Genomic DNA, 20061 nt, shown 5'->3' with positions numbered 1-20061 from the left:
ACCCATTACCTGGCAGGAGACTTTCGAGACAAGTTGGACCAGGCAATGGCATCCACGACTGACAGCCTCGAGTCTCTCCAATGACAAATCAACTCTCTTGCCAGACTTGTGCTCCAAAACAGAAGAGCACTAGACTTAATAACTGCTGAACAAGGGGGGATGTGTGTAGTTTTGGGAGAGGAATGCTGTTTTTTTTTGTGAATGAATCAAATGTTGTTGAGACCAATGTTAATACTCTCAAAAAACTTCATAATGATCTATTTTCAAGATTTCAACCCACTGAACAATTAGGTTGGTTTAGTAACTCCTTGTTTTCATGGCTCCTACCCTTTGTATGGCTCCTACCCTTTGTTAGCCCCCTGATCATGCTGTGTGTCATTTTGATGCTTGCTCCCTGTTTTATAGGATTTCTTCACTGGCAAATTACTACCATTGCAAAAATTACTATCAAGCAGGTCATGGTCAATTATCAAACTTTGGATTCTCCCAAGATAGATGAGTTGGCTCTTAAAGCTTGTGATGACACTTCTCCATTTTAAAACAAAACAGGGAGAGATGTTGGGGCACCCTGCTGCTAGGGTTGTAGTCCCCCATATCTGGATAGCTCTAAGGAGCTCAGTGCTACATAGAAGGACTCCGTTTCTCAGCAGGAGGCCTCCTGCTCTCTGCCTGACTTACCTGGAAAGTGCCACCAAGCATGGATGCCTGACCTTATTTGGAACATTACCTTTGGCATAGTTACCTGGAATAAAAACTACCCCCAGTTTTTTTCTATATGATAATTAGGCATTGCCCGTAGTCGGATGATAGAAGCCTACTGCCACATGTAAATAAAGCATACTATGAGCACCTGTCAGCTGAAGCATTGGCTACGGCCTCCACAATATTTTTTCCCTAACCCCCACTGAATAAATGGAGTTGTTTCACTGAGTCTGGAGTTGTTTGTATCACTGACCCCGCCTCCCCAGAAGGGCTTTCAACTGGCAGTGCTCACTGGCCGTCCTGACCCTGTTTACCGCTTCTGCTCCCTTTGTCCTGTAGACTGGTGGCCAACAACCCATGAGGAAAGGGCGAGACCCCACAGGTCCAGGTAGATATTTCAGTTTAATGTTGAATTGTCATGGTGAGAGAAGACTTTTTTGTCATTTTGTGATTTTTGTGGCAAAGCATTTGGTCTTAGCTATTTTTTTTTTTAACTTAAGTGCCTTTTATGATGTTATAGGTACTCCCTCCATTTTCTGTTTTTCTATTTTGTTTAATTTTGTCAAATACTCATCCTGCAACAATTTAGAAGACTATGAGCTGTTTTGTCCCCATCCTGTTAATGTGGTTCATTATGTCACTTGATTTTCTTATGTTGAACCACCCTTGCATCACTGGAATATTACCATTGTCCCAGGTTGTAATCCTTTTAACATATTGTTGGATTAAGCTTTCTTTTTTTCTCAATATATATTTTATTGCAATTTTGTGCATTTTCTATAATACATTGTAATCATATTTAATGTCTCTCCCTGTTCGCACCCCTTCATAGGCTGCCCTGTAGATTTCATGCATTCTGTCATTTATGTTAAGGCATAGTAAGTTATGTTTATGCACCAAGATGTCCCTTGGTATGAGGTCATCCATTGGAGCCTGTTAAGACTTTCTAGCCTCATTTCCTTAAAGAAGATCAACTCTCCCTCACCCAGCAGTGATCAGGTACTGATATTTTCTTGGCTAAGGTTGGGGCCTCCTGCCCATTTCCTCAATTCTATTCTGAGTTTTTGCTCTTATATATTGGAATTTGCATCTACATTCATAAAGGATAGTTCTGTAATTTTGATTTCTTATTATGTCTCCAGAGACATAATTGTTATCAGAATAGTGCTGGGTCCATATAATCAGTTGAGAAGTATATCTCATCTCTAATTTTTGAAAACATTTTAAATTAATGCTACCTTTAAATTAGTTTTCATTTAAATATTTGGTAGAAGTCAGTGAAACCATCTAGCTCTGAGATTTGTTACTACGGTCTACTTACCATTTCAATCTCTTTGATATTCATAGATCGGTTGAGATTTTTTTCTATTCAATATTCAGCTGGTTTGGGTAAATTGCCCATTTCAGGTCTGGATTATCTAATTTGTTTGTATGTGATTTTCCATCACATTCAGCCATAATCTTGTTTACAATATTATGTAAAAATCCTTGCTATATGTCGATAAATGATATTTTTATCCACAAACTACTGAGATAAACATAGTGATGGTGGCTTTTCTCATACATAAAGTACATGACTATAAACATAAACTTGTTTGTCCATTATTGCTGATAATATATATATATATATGTGTATATAAATATGGTTAATGGTATAATACCAAGGAAAGATATAGCAAAGCTGTTATACATTAACACACACTAATACTTGGATAAAATTCTTCATTTGGAAATGTGTGTGGAAGCTGGACTTCATGGTATACACTTACAATATTAGGTATTGGGAAGCTCAGGTAAGAGAATAAAAAGTTAAAAGTCAATCTTGATTACACAGTGACTTTGAGGCCAACCTGCACTACAGAGTAAGAAATATGCCTCAAAACAGTCTCAAAGTAAAAATGAAGCTATGTATAAAATGGAGAGTTTGAAAACTGGGTGCAAGAGAAATCTCAATTCTCCTACTTCTCTGAAAGTTCTTAAAATTAGCTAAATCAATTACAACAAACAAATAATTGTTCACTTTATATGTGTGTCATAAAGGTATCATAAATTAGGATCAATGATTGATATTTCCATTATCATTGAACCTCGAATTTCAGTATGTTCAATTCAGCATGTCATTTTATTGGAAAATTCCACTTAAAAGCTAGAAAAAATGTATTCTGTTATTATTCTTGTTTCTGTGAAAATTGCTAGATAAAAATAACTTATGGAGGAAGAGATTATGTTGGCACATGGTTTGCAATACAGTGCATCACTGCAGGGAAGGCAGTATGGCAGAGGCATGAGGCATCTGGTCACAACCAGGAAGTAGAAAGGTGGAAGGCTGGTTCTCTAACCACTTTCTCCTTCTTTAATTTTTTCTTTTTACTTTATGCATATGAGTGTATTGCCTGCATGTGTGTAAGTTCATCTGTGCCATGCAGTGCCCATGGAGGTCAGAAGAGGATGCCCTGAAACTGCAGTTACAGATGATTGTTAGCTATCACTTGGATGCTGGGAATCAAACCCAGTACTCTGCAAGAGCAGCCAGTGCTCTTAACCATTGAGCCATCTCTCCAGGCCCCACTTTCTCCTTTTATTTAGTGCCAGAATCCCAAAAATGGAACAGTGTCACCGAAACTCAGGAGGGTTTTGCCATATTAGTTAAATATCCTTGGAAATCTTCTCATGAAGATGCCTAGAGGATGTCTCATAGATTATTATAACTCCTGTCAACTTAACAAGAATTGTTAGCCATCACATTTCCAGCTTTGTCAACTTGACATCTAAATATATGGCCCTTAAAACATAACATTCCATCTCTGAACCCTAAATTCTCACGTTCAGCTCATAATGCAAAATGCATTAATTCTATCTCTAAAAATCTCCAAAGGGTTAACAGAAATTTTATCAAATGTCTAAGTTCAGATTCTCTACTGAGACTCAGGACATTTTTAAACTATGAACCCATACAAAATCAAAAGTAAAATTTAGGTACTTAGAATATACAATAGCACAGAGTAAGTGTTCCCATTCCAAAAGAGATGAACAGGGGCATTGTAAGAAAGATGAGACCAAAGAAAGACTGAAACCAAACATGGTGCACATCACATGGTTCAATTCCATCTCTGGCATCCCAGGTTTGTGATAGAATCACCTGGGTCCTATCACCTCGGATAACCTTGTTCTTCTTGTTCTACTATCTGAAGCACATTTACCCTTTCTCTTGGACAAGGTCCACTCTGAGCCTGAAGTTTTTCTCAGCACATGTCCCATGGTTCTGGCATGCCCTATACCCTAGGGTCTTCACTGCAACTTAGAGTTCATGTTTACAGCTTCATACAATGCTCTCTAGGAACCTCTTTGCAGAAAATCTAACTCTTTCACACATTTTCTGGCCTTAGTAGCTTTTGGACACCTTGATGTAAGCTTTTTTGAGTGACTCATTCTTCTAAGTGGTGCTGCATCATGAGGTCTAGTCTCTTTCTACCATAGCTATAGTAGTCTCTGTATATCTTGGTGGCTGAATCTGGGACAAACTTTCCTTAGGCAGTTCTTTTACAGTACAGAATCCCTTCCATAGCATTGTCAGTTCAATTTCTCTCCTTTCAAATGAGTTTACATTTTTATGAACTGGAGCTTTTCAATGGTCTTTTCATCAAGGTGTCTTTACTATTGTCTTTAGTATAAAAATGTAAAGTTTCTTCTTAATTTTTCAAATATCTTTAACAATTACAACTCCTTTCCTTCAACCTCTTTGTCAGCTTCTTTAATTCAGCTCATGCTTTTTCCCTTGCCAAGCTGCACATTTTTCATATCTTTCTGCTTCACTGGATGTTTTTTTCACTATAGATATGGATAAGAAGAGAAAGTAGTATCCATTTGACAGCCTGAACATACACTGCCTTGAAGTTTCCTAAATTCAATAAATTAGTTCATTACTTTTTATTTAGCCTTACTCCAAGTTATTATAATGCAGGTGTAAAGAAGTTAGATTCACCACCAGCATGTATACATGAATTGTCATTTTCCTGGTTCTTTTTAAAATTTTTATTTATTTATATTATATATTATTTAATTTTGAGACAGGGTCTCAGTATGTGGCTCCAGCTGGCCTGGAACTCAACATGTAGGCCAGTCTAACCTTGAAATCACAGATATCCACCTGCCTCTGCTTTCCATGTGTTGGAATTAAAGGTGTGCACTACCACACCAAGTTGAAATATTTATTTTTACTTTCATGTGCATGAATGTTTTGCCTGCATGTATATAAAAGCACTACATGTATAAAAATGCCCATGGAGACCAGAAGAGTCTCCCTTGAAGTGGAGTTAAAGATAGCTTTTTGCTACCATGTGGGTGCTGAGAACCAGAGCTGAGTCCTCTGCAAGAGCATCTGGTGCTCTTAACTCCTGAGTCCACACTCCCTCCTTTTGGCCAGTTTTTGATAGAGTTCTTCTTTTCCTCTGAAATGATGGGAGTCTGACCTTCATTGTTGAAGTTCTTTCAGCATTATGAACTTCCAAATTCTTAACAGAATGGCCCTTTAAGCTCTTCTTATAACAATCTAGAGTGCTCCTTAAATCCACAGATAGGAACTGTTCCACATTCCTCCTACAAATTAGTTCCAATGTCCTATAATATGTATAGGTAGTTTTATCACAGGAAAAACCTCACTCCTGGTACTAATTTTCTGTATTACCTCTTTTTCTCATTGTTGTCCAATGCAACTTAATAAAGGAAGGGTGTATTTGACTAATGGCTCAAGGGTATACTGCATTATGGTAATAGGAACGTGAGGTAGTTAGTAACATTATGTTGGTCATCAGAAAGAAGAGAGAGATATGTGCTGGCACTCCACTCACATTTTACTTTTTATTCTGTCTGGATCCCAAACCCATGGAATGGTGCCACTCAAGTTCTACTTGAGATAAACGTCTCTGGAAATGTATTGATAAAACTAATCAAATGTTTGTTTCTCTAGGTGATTCTAAATTCTATCAAGCTGATAATGAAAGCTAACCATTAAAGAAGTTAAAATGCATTATGCATATAGATAAAGGCTTCCCATTATATATAAATATATAGAAGTATGAGGTATTCAAGAAATGTAGTCATTTAAAAATAGTCCTTTTTGTGGGGCGTGGTGGCACATGCTTTTAATCCCAGCACTCAGGAGGCAGAAACAGGCGGATCTCTGTGAGTTCAAGGCCAGCATGGTCTACATAGTAAGTTCCAGGACAGCTGGGCCTACAGGGAGACCCTGTCTCAAAAAGACCAAAAAAATTCCTTTTTTTCATTTGTACATATTATTCATTCCTTAAATATCCATTAGAGTGATTTTAGTGGGCAGAGTAACAAAAAAAATTTTTACAGTAATGATTTTATTAATGTGAGTGAAAATATGATACATTATAAAGTGCAAGTCACCCCAGCATCTTCTGAGTGTGAACAGGCTCTCACTCCCCACTGTCTGATTTTACACTCTTCAATAGACGATTCTCTCCCAAAACAAAATACTTCATTCAGCCATACTGGACCAGTGCCTGCAATAATTAGATACAAATGCATTAGTAAGTATGGCTAAGTGTTTAAGTAGGACAAAGCCATGAACTCATTCAGTAATCAAACACAATTGTTGATTATCTATTACATTTAAGCACTGTGGATATAAATTTGAATTTCCTGCTTCAGAAAGTTTATTCTTTGTGAGCATGTAAACTATTAAAATGCAATAGAATAATAGTTATAAAAGTTCCCTTCACACTTCTGTGAAAACCCATATTAAATGATAATTGACTGTTGTCATATATCTTCACTGGGATTCACTTAAATCTAAAAGTAAGAATGTAAGGAAGCATTGAAAATAACAGTGGATCTGTGTGATAACGTGATGATGTTGTCTTCAATGTCAGCCTTGGAGCATATCTGAAGCATAACAATTCTGGCAGGAATAAGATTAGAAAGCAACATAGTCATCTCTTTCTTACCCTTCAAGATATTTCAGTAAGCATTGCCTAGTTTTCCAAAGAAATTAACTGTTTTAATAAACTAACACCATGCATTCAACATAGCATTTAAAAATGAAAATTCTCGATTGAAGGTGTTGCTAATTTTAAGTACAAACAATAAAAAAAAAGCTGACACACACACAGTACTTCTGAGATAATTCTCAAGTTAATTATAATGAAAATGATTGCTCACCAATAGGCATCCTAGCATATATTCAACTTAGTAAACGCCCAGCCTTGACGAAAAAAGTACATTTTATCCATAAGAAAACAAGAGCTTTTGGAAAGAACATGTTAAGAAAGGATACATTTAAAGTGTTTGGAAATATTTTTTTCATATTTTCCTTTTCTCAGTTTATCACAGTAAAAGTTGTCCTTGCTTTTGCACTAAAGATATTTGGAAAAATAATTTTTGGAAAGTTCTAAACATGTGCTTACAGCAGGTTCTGTCTTCTGTATCAAAATGTAAACCTCCAGATGAGTTTTCCCGAACAATAGAGAGCTATGTACACATTGTGTAGTAATATGTGCATATCAAAACCAGCAGCTACTGGTGGTGGCTGCTTATAATTCATTGTGTGGATAATACTTAAGATAGCCTTAAAAATAATAAGTACTTCCCATTGCATAAAAAACTACTTATTTCACTTTGCAATCACAGCATGAAAATACTTGATATATTAGAATCATTGCTGGGCATCTAAAACACAATGCATGTTAGTGGCTGAAAGGAGAGTCAATAGGCAGCTTAAAAATTCAAAATCAGGTCATTCATAAAAACTTTATTGTATATTGTGAGTCACCTAAATACCAACATCATCAGCTCTACATTTTAGAGTTGTCTGATAGGAGGGTAGATGTTGGAGTGAAAAGTCAGTAATTGAGAAAGAAACAGGGCATGGAAATTTTCTTAGAGCACTCGTCTTTCCATTTGTTCTTATACTGGAACAGGCAATTTTGTTTTCTATACATAAAATAGATTGGTGTGTTCATTTAAGTTATGAAATGTTGTGTCTCCACCAGGAAGATCCACATGTGAAACAAAATTATATTTTGGTTTGCATTATCAAAGTAATTATGATCATAATAGTTTCATATAATAGCAACTAAATTATCAGAATCCAATGTTTCCTTTATGTTTTTGTTTATTTGTTTTCTTGATCGTCTGCTTTTGGGGCTCAGGGCCTTGAGCATGCTAGGCAAGTTCTCTGAGCTGCACCTCCATCCTACAATGTTACCATTATGATATAATGATTTTCTCCACTGCACCAATACAAGTTGTCATAGTGATCTGGAGACTCAAGTGTTTGGGAACTGTTTACCACAGTACTGACCCCTTTGTGACCAAAATTCTAAAACAGATAAGAAGAAAAGGTAAGGAAATGTAACGTCAAAATCAGAAGCTCAAAAATGCAGTTAAATAATATCAATCATGCAAATAGTACAGACACTCCCAAGCTGGCATGAGATGAAGACAAAGCTGTGGAGATTGGCACTTTGTACTTATTACATTTAAGTCTAAATATAATGTAAAAATAAACAGGTGTGGAATATGTGTGAAGCCATGGATTTGTTATCCTTCTGAGAGCCAGAGAATGAAGCCTGTGGCCTCTGTCTCCAGGCTGCTGTGATGTGCTTACTCTGCGTTATTTTGCAGCTCTACTTGCTGAATTCACATCTCAACAGGGCAGAGTTTTGTGGTTCAGGGAAAGAGAATTAAAAGTGAGACTCTTCCTACTGCCTATAACTGTGGTCTAGCAGGGGCAGCATAGGAAAGAAGTAACTGTCAGTGAACTCACACATGAGCACACCTGCTTTTTGAAACAGCAGCCAAGGAGGTATTGAATGCTGGAATTCTGAGGCTGTGGGTAGGATAGTGAGAATGCAAGTTCACCCTTTCACGGATTTCTTACAAGGCAGAAAACAGACAATGTTTTTGACTGAGTGTCTCATTCAAAATTCCACTAGCATTAAAAATTAAATGTTCTTGGCTGGAGAGATGGCTCGGTGGTTAAAGCATTGACTGCTCTTGCAGAGGACCCAGGTTCAATTCCCAGCACTCACATGGCAGCTAACAATTGTCTGTAACTCCAGTTGCAGGGTATCTGACACTTCTGATTTCTGTGGGCACTGCACAACATGGGTGCAATTTACATACATGCAGGCAATACACTCATACAAACAAAATAAAAATAATAAGTAAAGAAAAATTACATGTTTTTGTTATACCATTTTCCTGTTGAATTTGGAAAATCAGGCAGATTTAGGAAATTTTACCAAGGCCATACAGAGTCCTATCCTAGGTCTAACCAAAACAAACACCTGTAATCAATATTTACTGTAGTCTGCATTCTTAGATTCAACCATACCATAAACTTGCTTTGAATGAGCACAAATCTGTACTCTCAGAGACACTTCCAGTGGTGGCTTATGTTCTAGGTAGATTAGCTAAAACAAGTGAGTGCACATACATAGTAACAGAGTTTGAATTTACTTCTGTAGGCTCTGATTCTTGTTTCAGAACTTATACTGAGGACCAACTCAGGTGATAAGTGTGGGAGGCAGGCTTGAGTCTAGGACGATATTGCAACTGTCAGGGTCCAGGAATCCTGGCTCTGTAATCTGAAACCCACTATGCTAATGAGGCATCCTACCCTCTACTCTGTGATAGGACGTTAAGTCTGTTAGGCTAATAGGATGCTAAGTCTCTTATGCTAATAAGGTATCCTACTTGCTGTACTGTGATAGGACACTAAACCTGTTATGCTAATGAGGTATCCTACTTGCTGTGCTGTGATTGGACCACTACCCCTATATAAGCTTGGGCCTTCCTGCAATAAAGCAGACCTTTGTCACTGAACCTGGTCTCCTGCGTCTGAATGCGGCTTCGCTGACACGGTCTCCTCACCAGCCTTGGGGTCCGGGACTGGGCAGAAGCAGCTACGATGGGAGGCAGCACAGGGCAAGCAGAAGAGCTGCCTCAGTGCCGGGGGAAAAAAAGAGTGGTCTCAGCCCAGGGCACCTGTGAGAATGAAGGAGTGACACCCATGAGAATGGAGGAGCGGCCGCTGCTGGCGGTGACCACAGATAAGTACATGGCACCTTTAATAACGATCTTTTACTATGTGAAACAGACTCAGACACCATGGGCATATTTTGGATGCTTGTATATAAGACTCTTGGACTATTTTCCACATGTAATTCTGTTTACTTTTAAACTTTAAAATGATGGCAATTATCTTCACTTCATAGATAACTAAGTGGAGACTCAAAAGATGCATAACTATCACAAAATACCAAAGAACAGAGCCAAACAAGACCATAAAAACACCTCAAACCCAGTAATATTTATTGGCTGCATAGATACCAAATAGAGGTAAATAATATTTTTAAATATTTGTTTTAGCTTTGTATTGATATATTCAGGACTATTATGCCTAAGGGAAAAAAATTTTAATACATATTTTCCATTTCACTCCAAATCATGTTCTGTCTTTAAAAATTAATGCAAATGTACCATAAACTTCATAAAAATTTATCTTTATGCAAACCTAAAAGATAAAAGATAAATTCATTTTCATTTATTTAGATAATAACAATGATTCAAGGATTTTTGCTATTGCTGATGTCATTGCTGGTGTTTTGCCTTTGGTCTGTTCTTTGTAGTCATTGGAAACATTTAAATTATTATATGGAATTTAGATTTGTTCTTATTCTTAAATTATTAATCACTCAACCAACTATCAGTTATCTATCATCTATCTATCTGTCTATCTATCATCTATCTATCATCTAATCTATCATCTATCATCATCTAACTGACTCACCATCTATCTATGAATTTATGATTGATTTTCTTTGTAATTGTAGGGCTAGAGAGGACAATAATAATTTTGTGTTTTTAAAATAAAGCAACATTGAAAGTGTTAATTTTTGTTTCTGGAGTTTTGTGATTTTAGTTTATCTTGCTTGATGGTTATACTCCTCTCAACCTTTTTGTAAAAGGGCCAATATTAATATTTCTTTGAGTGCTTTGAGTATCCTTAATCTGATCATCAGATTAAGTTCATTTTACAGAAATGATTATCAGATTTCATATATTAACCAGGTTCATGGTGAAGTGATGGGATTAAGGTTGGCTTTTGAGTACATAGGTAGGATAGCAAAAGATCTCTCTTGGCTAAAAGTGTCAGGATATATCTTGATTATATCTAGTCATATCTGGGTGACATGAATTTGTTTCACTATTATGACTTCTAGTTAGGAAGTAGTCTGTGAAAAGATTTTCCTTTGATATAAAATTGTGTTTTGAATTGAAGGTGAAAATACTTTTGAATCAGAATAGAGTGGAAGAGGTTGGCACTATGGCTCAGATTCTAGTTTTGTGATTCAGAGAGACTACACAATTTCTTATTATTTCTATGATAGTCTGAATAAAGGAGCAAAGCTAACTTAATTCTGATATTTCATTTGGTTTGGGCATTGCATGATACTAAGGTTCAAAGAAGCAAGCTCCCTAAGACAAAAACAAAGTTCTTATTGACAAATAATATGAAGGATGCTCTGTCTAATGGAAAAAGTAAAGTATGAGGGCCAAATTAAGACACAAATGTGGCACCAACTACTCCTCCTTCCTTATTGACTGTAATTTGGGCAAGTTCTGCGGTCTCTGTTAACCATTCTTACATGATGAAAAAGTACTTTGGGCTGTTGTATCTATTTCTCATAGGCACCTGTGAACCCCAAAGGAGATCATATAGCAAGGTCTTGACAATGTTTGCTTATCCCTCCTAGGTTCTGCCTTTGTTACTATAAGCAACAAAACAGAAAAGTTATGAATTCTAGAGATCCTATGCTCCTTCTATAATACTAAGTATTCAAGTACTTACATTTCAAAATGTGTGTGTGTGTGCGTGTGTGTGCATGTGTGTGTGTGTGAATGTATGAGTGTATGTGGAGGTAAGAGGTCAACTCAGGTATCTTACTTGACTGTCCACCTTATTTTTTGAGACAGGGACTCTCAATCAACATGAAAGTCATTGATTCAGCAAGACTGGATGTCCAATTAGCTCTATAAATCTGCCTGTCTCTGTCACCTCCACTAATAGTGTGACAGATGCTTGCTGCCCCTGCCTGGGTTGTACATGGGTGCTGGAGATCAGACCTCTGGTTCTCATGATTACTGAGCAGATGCTTTGCCAATGGATACATCTCCTCAACACCTATATCTTTAAGGTTTCAATGTGGAGGGAGTAGTATGTTCATATTTGATTCTGACTTGATACATTTTATCTTTGGGATTTTTTTAATGATCATACACTGAAAGATAGATTAAAGATACACGGTTATGCATTTAAAAATTCCAGTAGAAAATTAAATATGGAAGGTATCAGGGGTTAATATAAAGCAAAGACTAGTCAGCTAGAATGAATAAAAGATAGTACTCATGATGAGAATTTTCTCTTGTTTTGTTCTTAAGTTTGGAGCTCATGACTATAACTGTAGGAGAAGATGAAAAGCTACCTTTGATTCAATTCCTAAACAGATGCCCAAGACCTGATAATGTCCATCCATTTTTCTTACATGGAAACCACTGGAAAAGGGTGGGACAGCCTAGAGATGGAAAGAGATGCAACTCCTCTCCCAACGATCAACACCAGGTGACTCTCCGTGCTGTCTTAAATGCACTGTTTTGTCTACTTAATAAAAGAAAAAAAGTTCCACTTCATGCAAAGAGTACATCTAAATGAAACCATTTAAAGTATTCTTTAAGCTTTATTCCAATAAATCATTTTGCTTGCAGCTGCAAAACTAATTGTTCTTAAAGCTAACAAGGATTATCTCTGGTAAGCCAGGTTTGCTATTTTGAAACCAGAAAGAAAGAAAAGATGTATATGAGTTGAAGTAGACTGTGTCCAGAAAACTGTATTCTTTATGAATATGTGGGAATTATACAAAGCAGATAAACTAGATTTTTCTCTTAAATTTTAATTTTGTTAATTGTATAAGTAAAATATAATCAGATTTTTCTCATTTTCCTAAGTAAATAAGAAATAAAAAACTTGCATGCATGTTTTTCTTTAGCTCCCCACCAATCACTTGAATTTCTTCGTTTCCTTTTCTATCTCTATTCTACGTTCAGTACTGCATTTTTTCACCCATCTCCTGAACGAACTTAAATTTAAGGTGGAGTAGAAAAACAAAGAGTGTAAATAGCTTTACATAAAAAGCTATTCCCCAAGTTTCATCGCAAAGCAGCTTACAAGGCAAGTCTGTCCCTTCTAATATCAAGTGATACAGATCATGACGTTTATTTTTCAAAACATTTTTCTTGAGAAAGAATCATGTTGGTTCCATTGGTCCCTATGCCCCAGCTTATCTTACTTCACTATTTAAAATTCTCCTCATCATTCTTGTTTGGTAGTGAGCCCTAGATGAATGGAGAACTGGGATGCTACTGAGCATGTTGCCAAGTTATCAGAGCTCTATCTTTACATCCACACAGTGGAAGATCACATAAATTTTTGGGTTTTATTTATTTAAAATTTTTTTTGTGTTTGTTTTCCTGCATGTATGTAAGTGTACCACGTGCATGCAGTGCCCATGGATATCAAAAGAGGGCTTTGGATTTCATAGAACTGGGGTGATTAAGATTGTTAGCTTCCATGTGGGTGCTGTTTTTTGGGGGTTTTGTTTGTTTGTTTTGAGACAGGGACTCCCTGTAGCCCCATTTGACCTGGAACTCACTATGTACATTAAGCTGGCCTGACTGCCTCCAGAGTACTAGGATTAAAGGCATGTGCCACCATGACCAGCTCATGTCTGTGCCAGGAACAAAACCCAGGCCATCTGCAAGAGAAACCAGTGCTCTTACAGTCCAACATTTACCTTTCCAACAAATGGAATATCACTGATTTAACTGTACTGTATAATTCTATTCTGACTCTCATTTTAAACAAGGTAGCAAATAAATTACTGATTAAATAGTATGTGCTGTGGCTAGCAGAGATCTCTTTGGGTGCTGAACAATTTGCATCAGGCCTTTTAGTGGGCAATTTCTATCTGTTAGCACACTTAGAATTCAAAATAAATCTGTGATATGATTGCCATTTTATTATAAAAAATTGAAATGCTGAGACATAAATACCAATGCTAAGGTTTCAAGTCACATCTTATTTCTAAAGCTTCTAGTCTTTTTACATGGCTTCACAATGTCCTAAAAATGTGAAAGGAAAATATATGCAGACATAGTTTATGGATTACTTTTAAGAAGCTGTGTTAGAGGGTTTAGAATCACCATGCACCATAAATGAGAAATCATTAAATCAGGATAAGTACCCAATTATGTAAAAAATAGGATGCTTAAGATTTGTCATTAAGCCAAGTAAATAATTTCAGTCAAGACTAAATTCTATCAGTTCATACTTTATTGAAAGAAAGAGCATTTTAGGGTTAGTATTTTAAAATATATATTTCCCCAGTTCCTTTTATTATCAATGTTTCAGGACAGAAATCTCTTTATATATAAACAAGATGAGAAAAAGCTTGAAGAACCATGTGTTCACTAATCTTGTCAATTTTACTAGACCTAAAATTGCCTAGAAGATGGTGAGGCACAACTCTGGATATGTAGGTGAAGGTATTTTCAGAGCAGATTACATGAGGAAGAAGATATCCCTCTGAATGGATGATACCATTCCCTGGGCTTTAGGGTCCTTGCAGAATGAAACGTGAAAGGAAGAAAGTTTGCATATAGCAGCATTCCACATCTCACTGCTCCCTGGCTATCATGATGTGAATTGCTTTGTGATGCCTTCTCCACCATGAAGAACTGAATCCTCTGAAACTGTAGGCAAAACAACCTTTTTCCCTTTTGGATAGTGTCTGTTGGCACTGTATCATAGCAAATCAAAAGGAGTATATTACTTGTGGGGCTAGTCCATAAAGTTAATGTAATATTAGGATCATACATTCTCCCAACTCTGTTTCTTACCTGCGTTGGAAGACCAATGGAAAACGTCTTTGAAACACACAACCAGACTTCTTGCTCACAGAAATAAATTGGGGATAATACACATTATATTTTACCAAAGCTTATTAATGTTCTTGAATTAAAATACAAATTGTTTCTGCTCTTTTGCAATAGATAAAAGACTCACTTCAAAATGTAAGCAATGAATAAACTTATTAGCATTGTCCTAATAAAGCAAATCTAAATGTAGAACTGTAAACTTGATGATGTAAATGACAGAAGAGATCATCTTGATGGAAGGCGTTTTTTTGTTTACCTAAGCATGCCAATTTTGATTCGATTATCTTAACAACAGGCAAATTCTGTATCTTGTTTTGTAGTGAAGATACAATTTGAGAATCCAAGTTGTCCATACACTGTTATTCTTCCATCCAAGTACTAACTAGGCCTGACCCTGCTTAGCTTCTGAGATCAGAGGAGATCGGACGTGTTCAGGGTGGTATGGATTGTTTTACCTACACACATTTTGTTGTTGTTGTTGTTGTTACTTTTTGTGTTTTGTTTAGTTTTTGAGATAGCTTCTTTCTGGATAGCTGGGTCTGGCCTTCTCTTCAGTTCATGATCCTCCTGCCTCAGACTCCCAAGTGCTCTGACCATGGGTGAGGGTTACCATATTGACTAAGATCACAACTTCTGATCTGGAGAAAAAGTTCAGAAGATGTGGTCAGGATGGAAAAGTTGAATGCTCCTTAGATCTATTGTACGAATGCAAATTTTACATTTTTCTGCTTCTATTCTTTCTTCTATTCAGTTTTTAAAGGCACAAGTTAAAAACTAGTGGTCCGGGACTTAATCTGTGCACACAAACTCAACACTGTGACTCTATTATCTTGTTTACTTTCCCTTTACCAAATTAAAACATCCTTCTGAAGACTTTAGAACATGGAATCCCTGCTTAAATCCATTTCTTATTATCTGATGTGAGAATTAATTTAGGGAAAGTTTATAATAATGACCTATTGTCAATATAATGCATGTTCTTAGCACAACAGACACACAGTTATTACTAAATTGAATTGTAATATCACACAGCAATATAATTTAGGCATTTAAAAAGTCTCTCTTAACTTGTTCTAGTTTTCAGATATGATAATTTGGCATACTATATGCTCCAATTTTAACAGTATAGATGAGATATTTAGATATGTTATTTTATCTTTATAATTTTGTATATAATTTCCTCTCCATTTTACGTGATTGATCACATGTACTCAGAATAATGAAGTTATGAAATCATGAAGGTTAGAGCTTATTTTTTGTCAACATCAACTTCAGAAAAACTGATTATCAGATTTTAAGTGAGAGAAGTAAAAAACATTGGTTATATTGCAAATGTGTGCACTTTTTCATAATCTCTTTTTCATTCAAAGTTGAAGCATTTGTAAATACTTAATTATACATAACACCTATTCTAAGATGTCAATTTAGAAAATTAATTGACAGTGAAATCTTCATGGCTTACATTTAAATATATTTTCCAGTGCAAATTCCCTCTTTAGCACTGTTAATAGTTGTCAAAGTGGTTGCTGTGTTATCTAGGTGGCAATCATGAATGTGTACTCAGCCGAAGAAACAGTCCAGGTTTTAGCAACCTAAATGAAGTGAAAGTGGACTTTCACCTGAGTATCCAGCCACTCTTCCCAGCCAACTAGTCCAGCCTTGGAAGACAGAAGGAAAATGAGGAAGAGCCCAATAGAGGGATGTTTTTGGAAGCCCTTGTCAAGAAACTCCAATGGACTTTCATATGAACATTTGAAAATTGCCCTGTTCTGACTTTTTTCTAGTTCCCTGTCTAGAACTTGTAATACAAATTACTCTTGCCTTTACTTCTCCTTCACATCTCCTATTCATGACTCAAGGACTTTCTTCTTCCCTTAGAGACAAGAGTTATACAATTTAGGAGTCTAGATAGACCCACTGAAGGGGTACCACAATTGCCTCATCCTGAGTCCCTGTTCATCATGGAAGAAGCCAGAGCAGTTGGCGTCCCTATTCCCTATTGGCAATTTGGGTAACCCCTTCAGAGGATGGTGTGATAAGAATAGGAGGTAGGAATTGGCTAGGCCATTAGGGTAAAAAGGCCCCAAAGAAAAGTAATCAGTTTCTTGGCTAAAAGTCAAAATGTCCTTGGTCCTGTTGGCAACATACTCTGTTCCAAAGGCCAAAAATGTCAACAGTATTTGGGAGCTTGTATCTAATCCTTAAAAGATTTTAGGGTTACCTTTTCAGACAGGGGAATGTTGGAGGGGAGGGAGTGGGCATGAATTTGATCGAAACAACTTATATACATGTATGAAATTATCAATAAAGTTTTTATAAAAATTTAAAAAAAAACAGAAAAAGGAAGAAATAAAAAAAAATGAAAGTGGACTTTCTTTTCCATTATTTGCTGTCCTGCTCTTTAAAGGAGAATAAAGCAAAATTAGTAGGTACAGAAATTGCTTCTTTCTCTTCCATGGCTTTTGACCATCCCAGGCAATACAGGCAGACCATCAAGAGTGAATGACTTACCCTATGGGACTCATGGGGAGTTAAAGGCAAAGGCTGGACCCTCCTATCAGCCCTACAGAAGTCAGACTGTGAGTAAATGCTAATGTTCAGATGGTTCCAGACCCAGTTTTGTAAACTGAACCACCCAAGATGTGTCATGCCTTATTAATAATTTAGTCATCTCTTTTTTTCTTCTTCTGCCTGACCAATGACTCAGCTTTGTCAAGTAACCAATTGAGCTTTAAATTTTACTGGCTGTCTAGAAGGATGCCATGCATTTATAATATCCTTTTCTTTTTATATCTCCTTTTAAGGAAAGGGCAATTTTTAAGCTCTTATGGAGAATTCTTTCCTCCCACCTTACAGGCTCCTGGCCATAGGGTTAAAAATGCCTCCTTTCAATTTTAAAGAAACATTTTTAATGGACCATTATCAAATTTATTCTACAAAGGCAGTATTATTCAGATCCTAAACCAGGTAAAGATACAACATAAAAAGAAAATTACCAAATTCTTTGTTTAACATATATACAAAAATTCTCAAAAAATACAAACTGAGTTTAGGAACACATTAAGATTATACATTATGACCAAGTGGGCTTTATGCTGGATATACAAGTTTGATTTAACATAAGTAAATCAATAAATGTAGTGCACCAAATAAACAAACTAAAGTACAGAAACCATATCATCATCTTGATTGATGCTGAAAAGCCATTTATTGAAGGTTAACATTCTTTCATGATAAAAGTCTTAGAAACATTATAAATAGGTGGAGCATACTTGAAAATAATAAAGGTTGTATATCACAAACTTATAGTCAGCATTATAATAAATGGAGACAAGCCAAGACCAGTTTCTCTAAAACCAGGAATGAGATAAGGATGCCAAAACTCCCCTGCCTAATTCAATATAGTCTTAATTATAGTAATTAGACAAGAGAAAAAAGGGGATAAAGATAGGAAAGGAAGAAAACTATCTCATCTGTAGATGACATGATTCTATACTTAGATGATGTTATATAATCTACTAGAAAATGTTTAGCTCCAATAAACCGATAAAGTTGAAGGATACAAAATCAATGTAAAAAACTGTAGCCATCATAAAAACAGTGTTAATATATATGAAGTAATTAGGAAAAATATTTCACAAACTCCAATAAAAATAAAACACCTAGGAATATTTAACCAAAGAAGACAAAGACCTCTACAAGTAAATGGGAATAAAAAAAATAGATCATGGCAATAATTCAACTGGTGGTTTCACAATTCTGAACCTCAAATGATATTACAAAGTTGTATTGATACAAACAACCTGGTACTGGCATAAAAACAGACAGGTATTCCAGTGGAACTGAGTAGAGGACCCCAAAATATGCCAAAACTACTTTGGCTACTGATTTTTGACAAATGAAGCAAAAATTATGCAGAGGAAAAATATAGCCTATTCTACACATGGTGCTGGCAAAACTGTATATACCCCTGTGGAATAATGAAATAATATTGATATATTTCACCTTACACAAACATCAATTCAAAACTGATAAAGGATTCTAATTTCAAACCTGAAATACTGAAACTGCCAGAGGAAATCTTAGGGAATAGTCTTTAAGGCATTTAGGTAGGTAAGAATATCAGAAGAGAACTTCAACAGTATAGGAATTAACCATGTCCTAGATCATGGGTCTCTACCTCTAAGACCCATCTGGGACCTGGAGAGATCAGGCCATGACCCCTTCAAACTTTCCCTTGAGCTTCCAAATGCACATATATCACATCCATCTAAAGAACATAAGTGAGTCAGAGTTGAACTTCTTCTTTTTATTTTATTTTTTTAACCAATTTGGAAAGGGTTTATTTAGCTCACATCCAAGTCACATTTCATCAGTGAGGAAGCCCAAGGTAGGAACTCAGGGCAGGACCCTGGGGGCAGGAACTGCAGCATAGGACATGCAGGAGTTTAGCTTACTGGCTTACTCTCCTGGCCCATACTCAGCCTCCTTTCTTACACAATACAGAACAACTTGCCCAGGGGGTGGCACCAACCATAGTGGGCTGGGCCCTCCCACATCATTCAACAATCAACAAAATACCCCCACAGACATGGCCACAGGCCAGTCCGATGGAGGAAATTCCCCATTTGAGGTTCCCTCTACCCAGGTGTGTCAAGTTGACAACTAAAGCTATCCAGCAGACACACCCCCATCCTCTTCTCCCTGAAGATCACTTCCTCCTCTCTCACAGTCCCCCTGCTTTCATGACCTACATACATAGACATATATATATATATATGTGTGTGTACAGATACACACATATACACACACATACATAATTTAAATCTAGAATCTATACATGAGAGAAAATGTGGCTTTTGTATTCCTGAGCCTGGCTAGATTTGCTTAACATAATGATCTCCAGTTGCTCCCATTTTCCTGCCAATGTTATGATTTCATTCATTACTTTCATTCAACAAATAGAAATCATCAGTCATAGATAAACTTCCTAAACATGTGCACTGAGTTGGAGTATTTATGAAGAAAAAGTAAGAATGAGGATCTGTCTAGCCATGAGCCCACCCCTGGACCTTCTAGTTAATTAAGCTGTTTACCGCTCATTGGATGAGGGAAGAGAAGGAGGGCAGAGGTTTGCCCTTTTTTTTTTGTTTGTTTTTTAGGTTGTACTTTATATATACATATATATATATACACATATGTATAGAATGGGGAGATAGCTTAGTCAGTAAAGTGCTTGCCTTTCAAGTACAAGGACCTGAGTAAAATCTCCATAGTTTACATACATTAAAAAAATCCAAATGTGGTAGCATGCCCTTATAATCCCAGTGCTAG

The 20061-nt window shown here is 36.4% G+C and overlaps 1 protein-coding gene across 1 annotated transcript in view; it reads right to left on the bottom strand.

Annotated features, from left to right (window-relative positions):
- Positions 1–6057: 6057 nt before the first annotated feature.
- Msr1 (macrophage scavenger receptor 1) overlaps positions 6058–20061 on the bottom strand; it is a 105311-nt gene continuing 91307 nt past the window's right edge. The window contains exon 10 of the mRNA XM_017800974.2: positions 6058–6230. Coding sequence (XP_017656463.1) covers positions 6097–6230 — 134 coding nt within the window. The 3' untranslated portion in view covers positions 6058–6096. The remainder of the gene's footprint in view (positions 6231–20061) is intronic.

Source organism: Nannospalax galili, unplaced genomic scaffold (assembly GCF_000622305.1).
Source record: "Nannospalax galili isolate Female #2095 unplaced genomic scaffold, S.galili_v1.0 scaffold242, whole genome shotgun sequence".
NCBI lineage: Eukaryota > Metazoa > Chordata > Mammalia > Rodentia > Spalacidae > Nannospalax > Nannospalax galili.
This window is presented reverse-complemented; position numbering and strand designations above follow the sequence as displayed.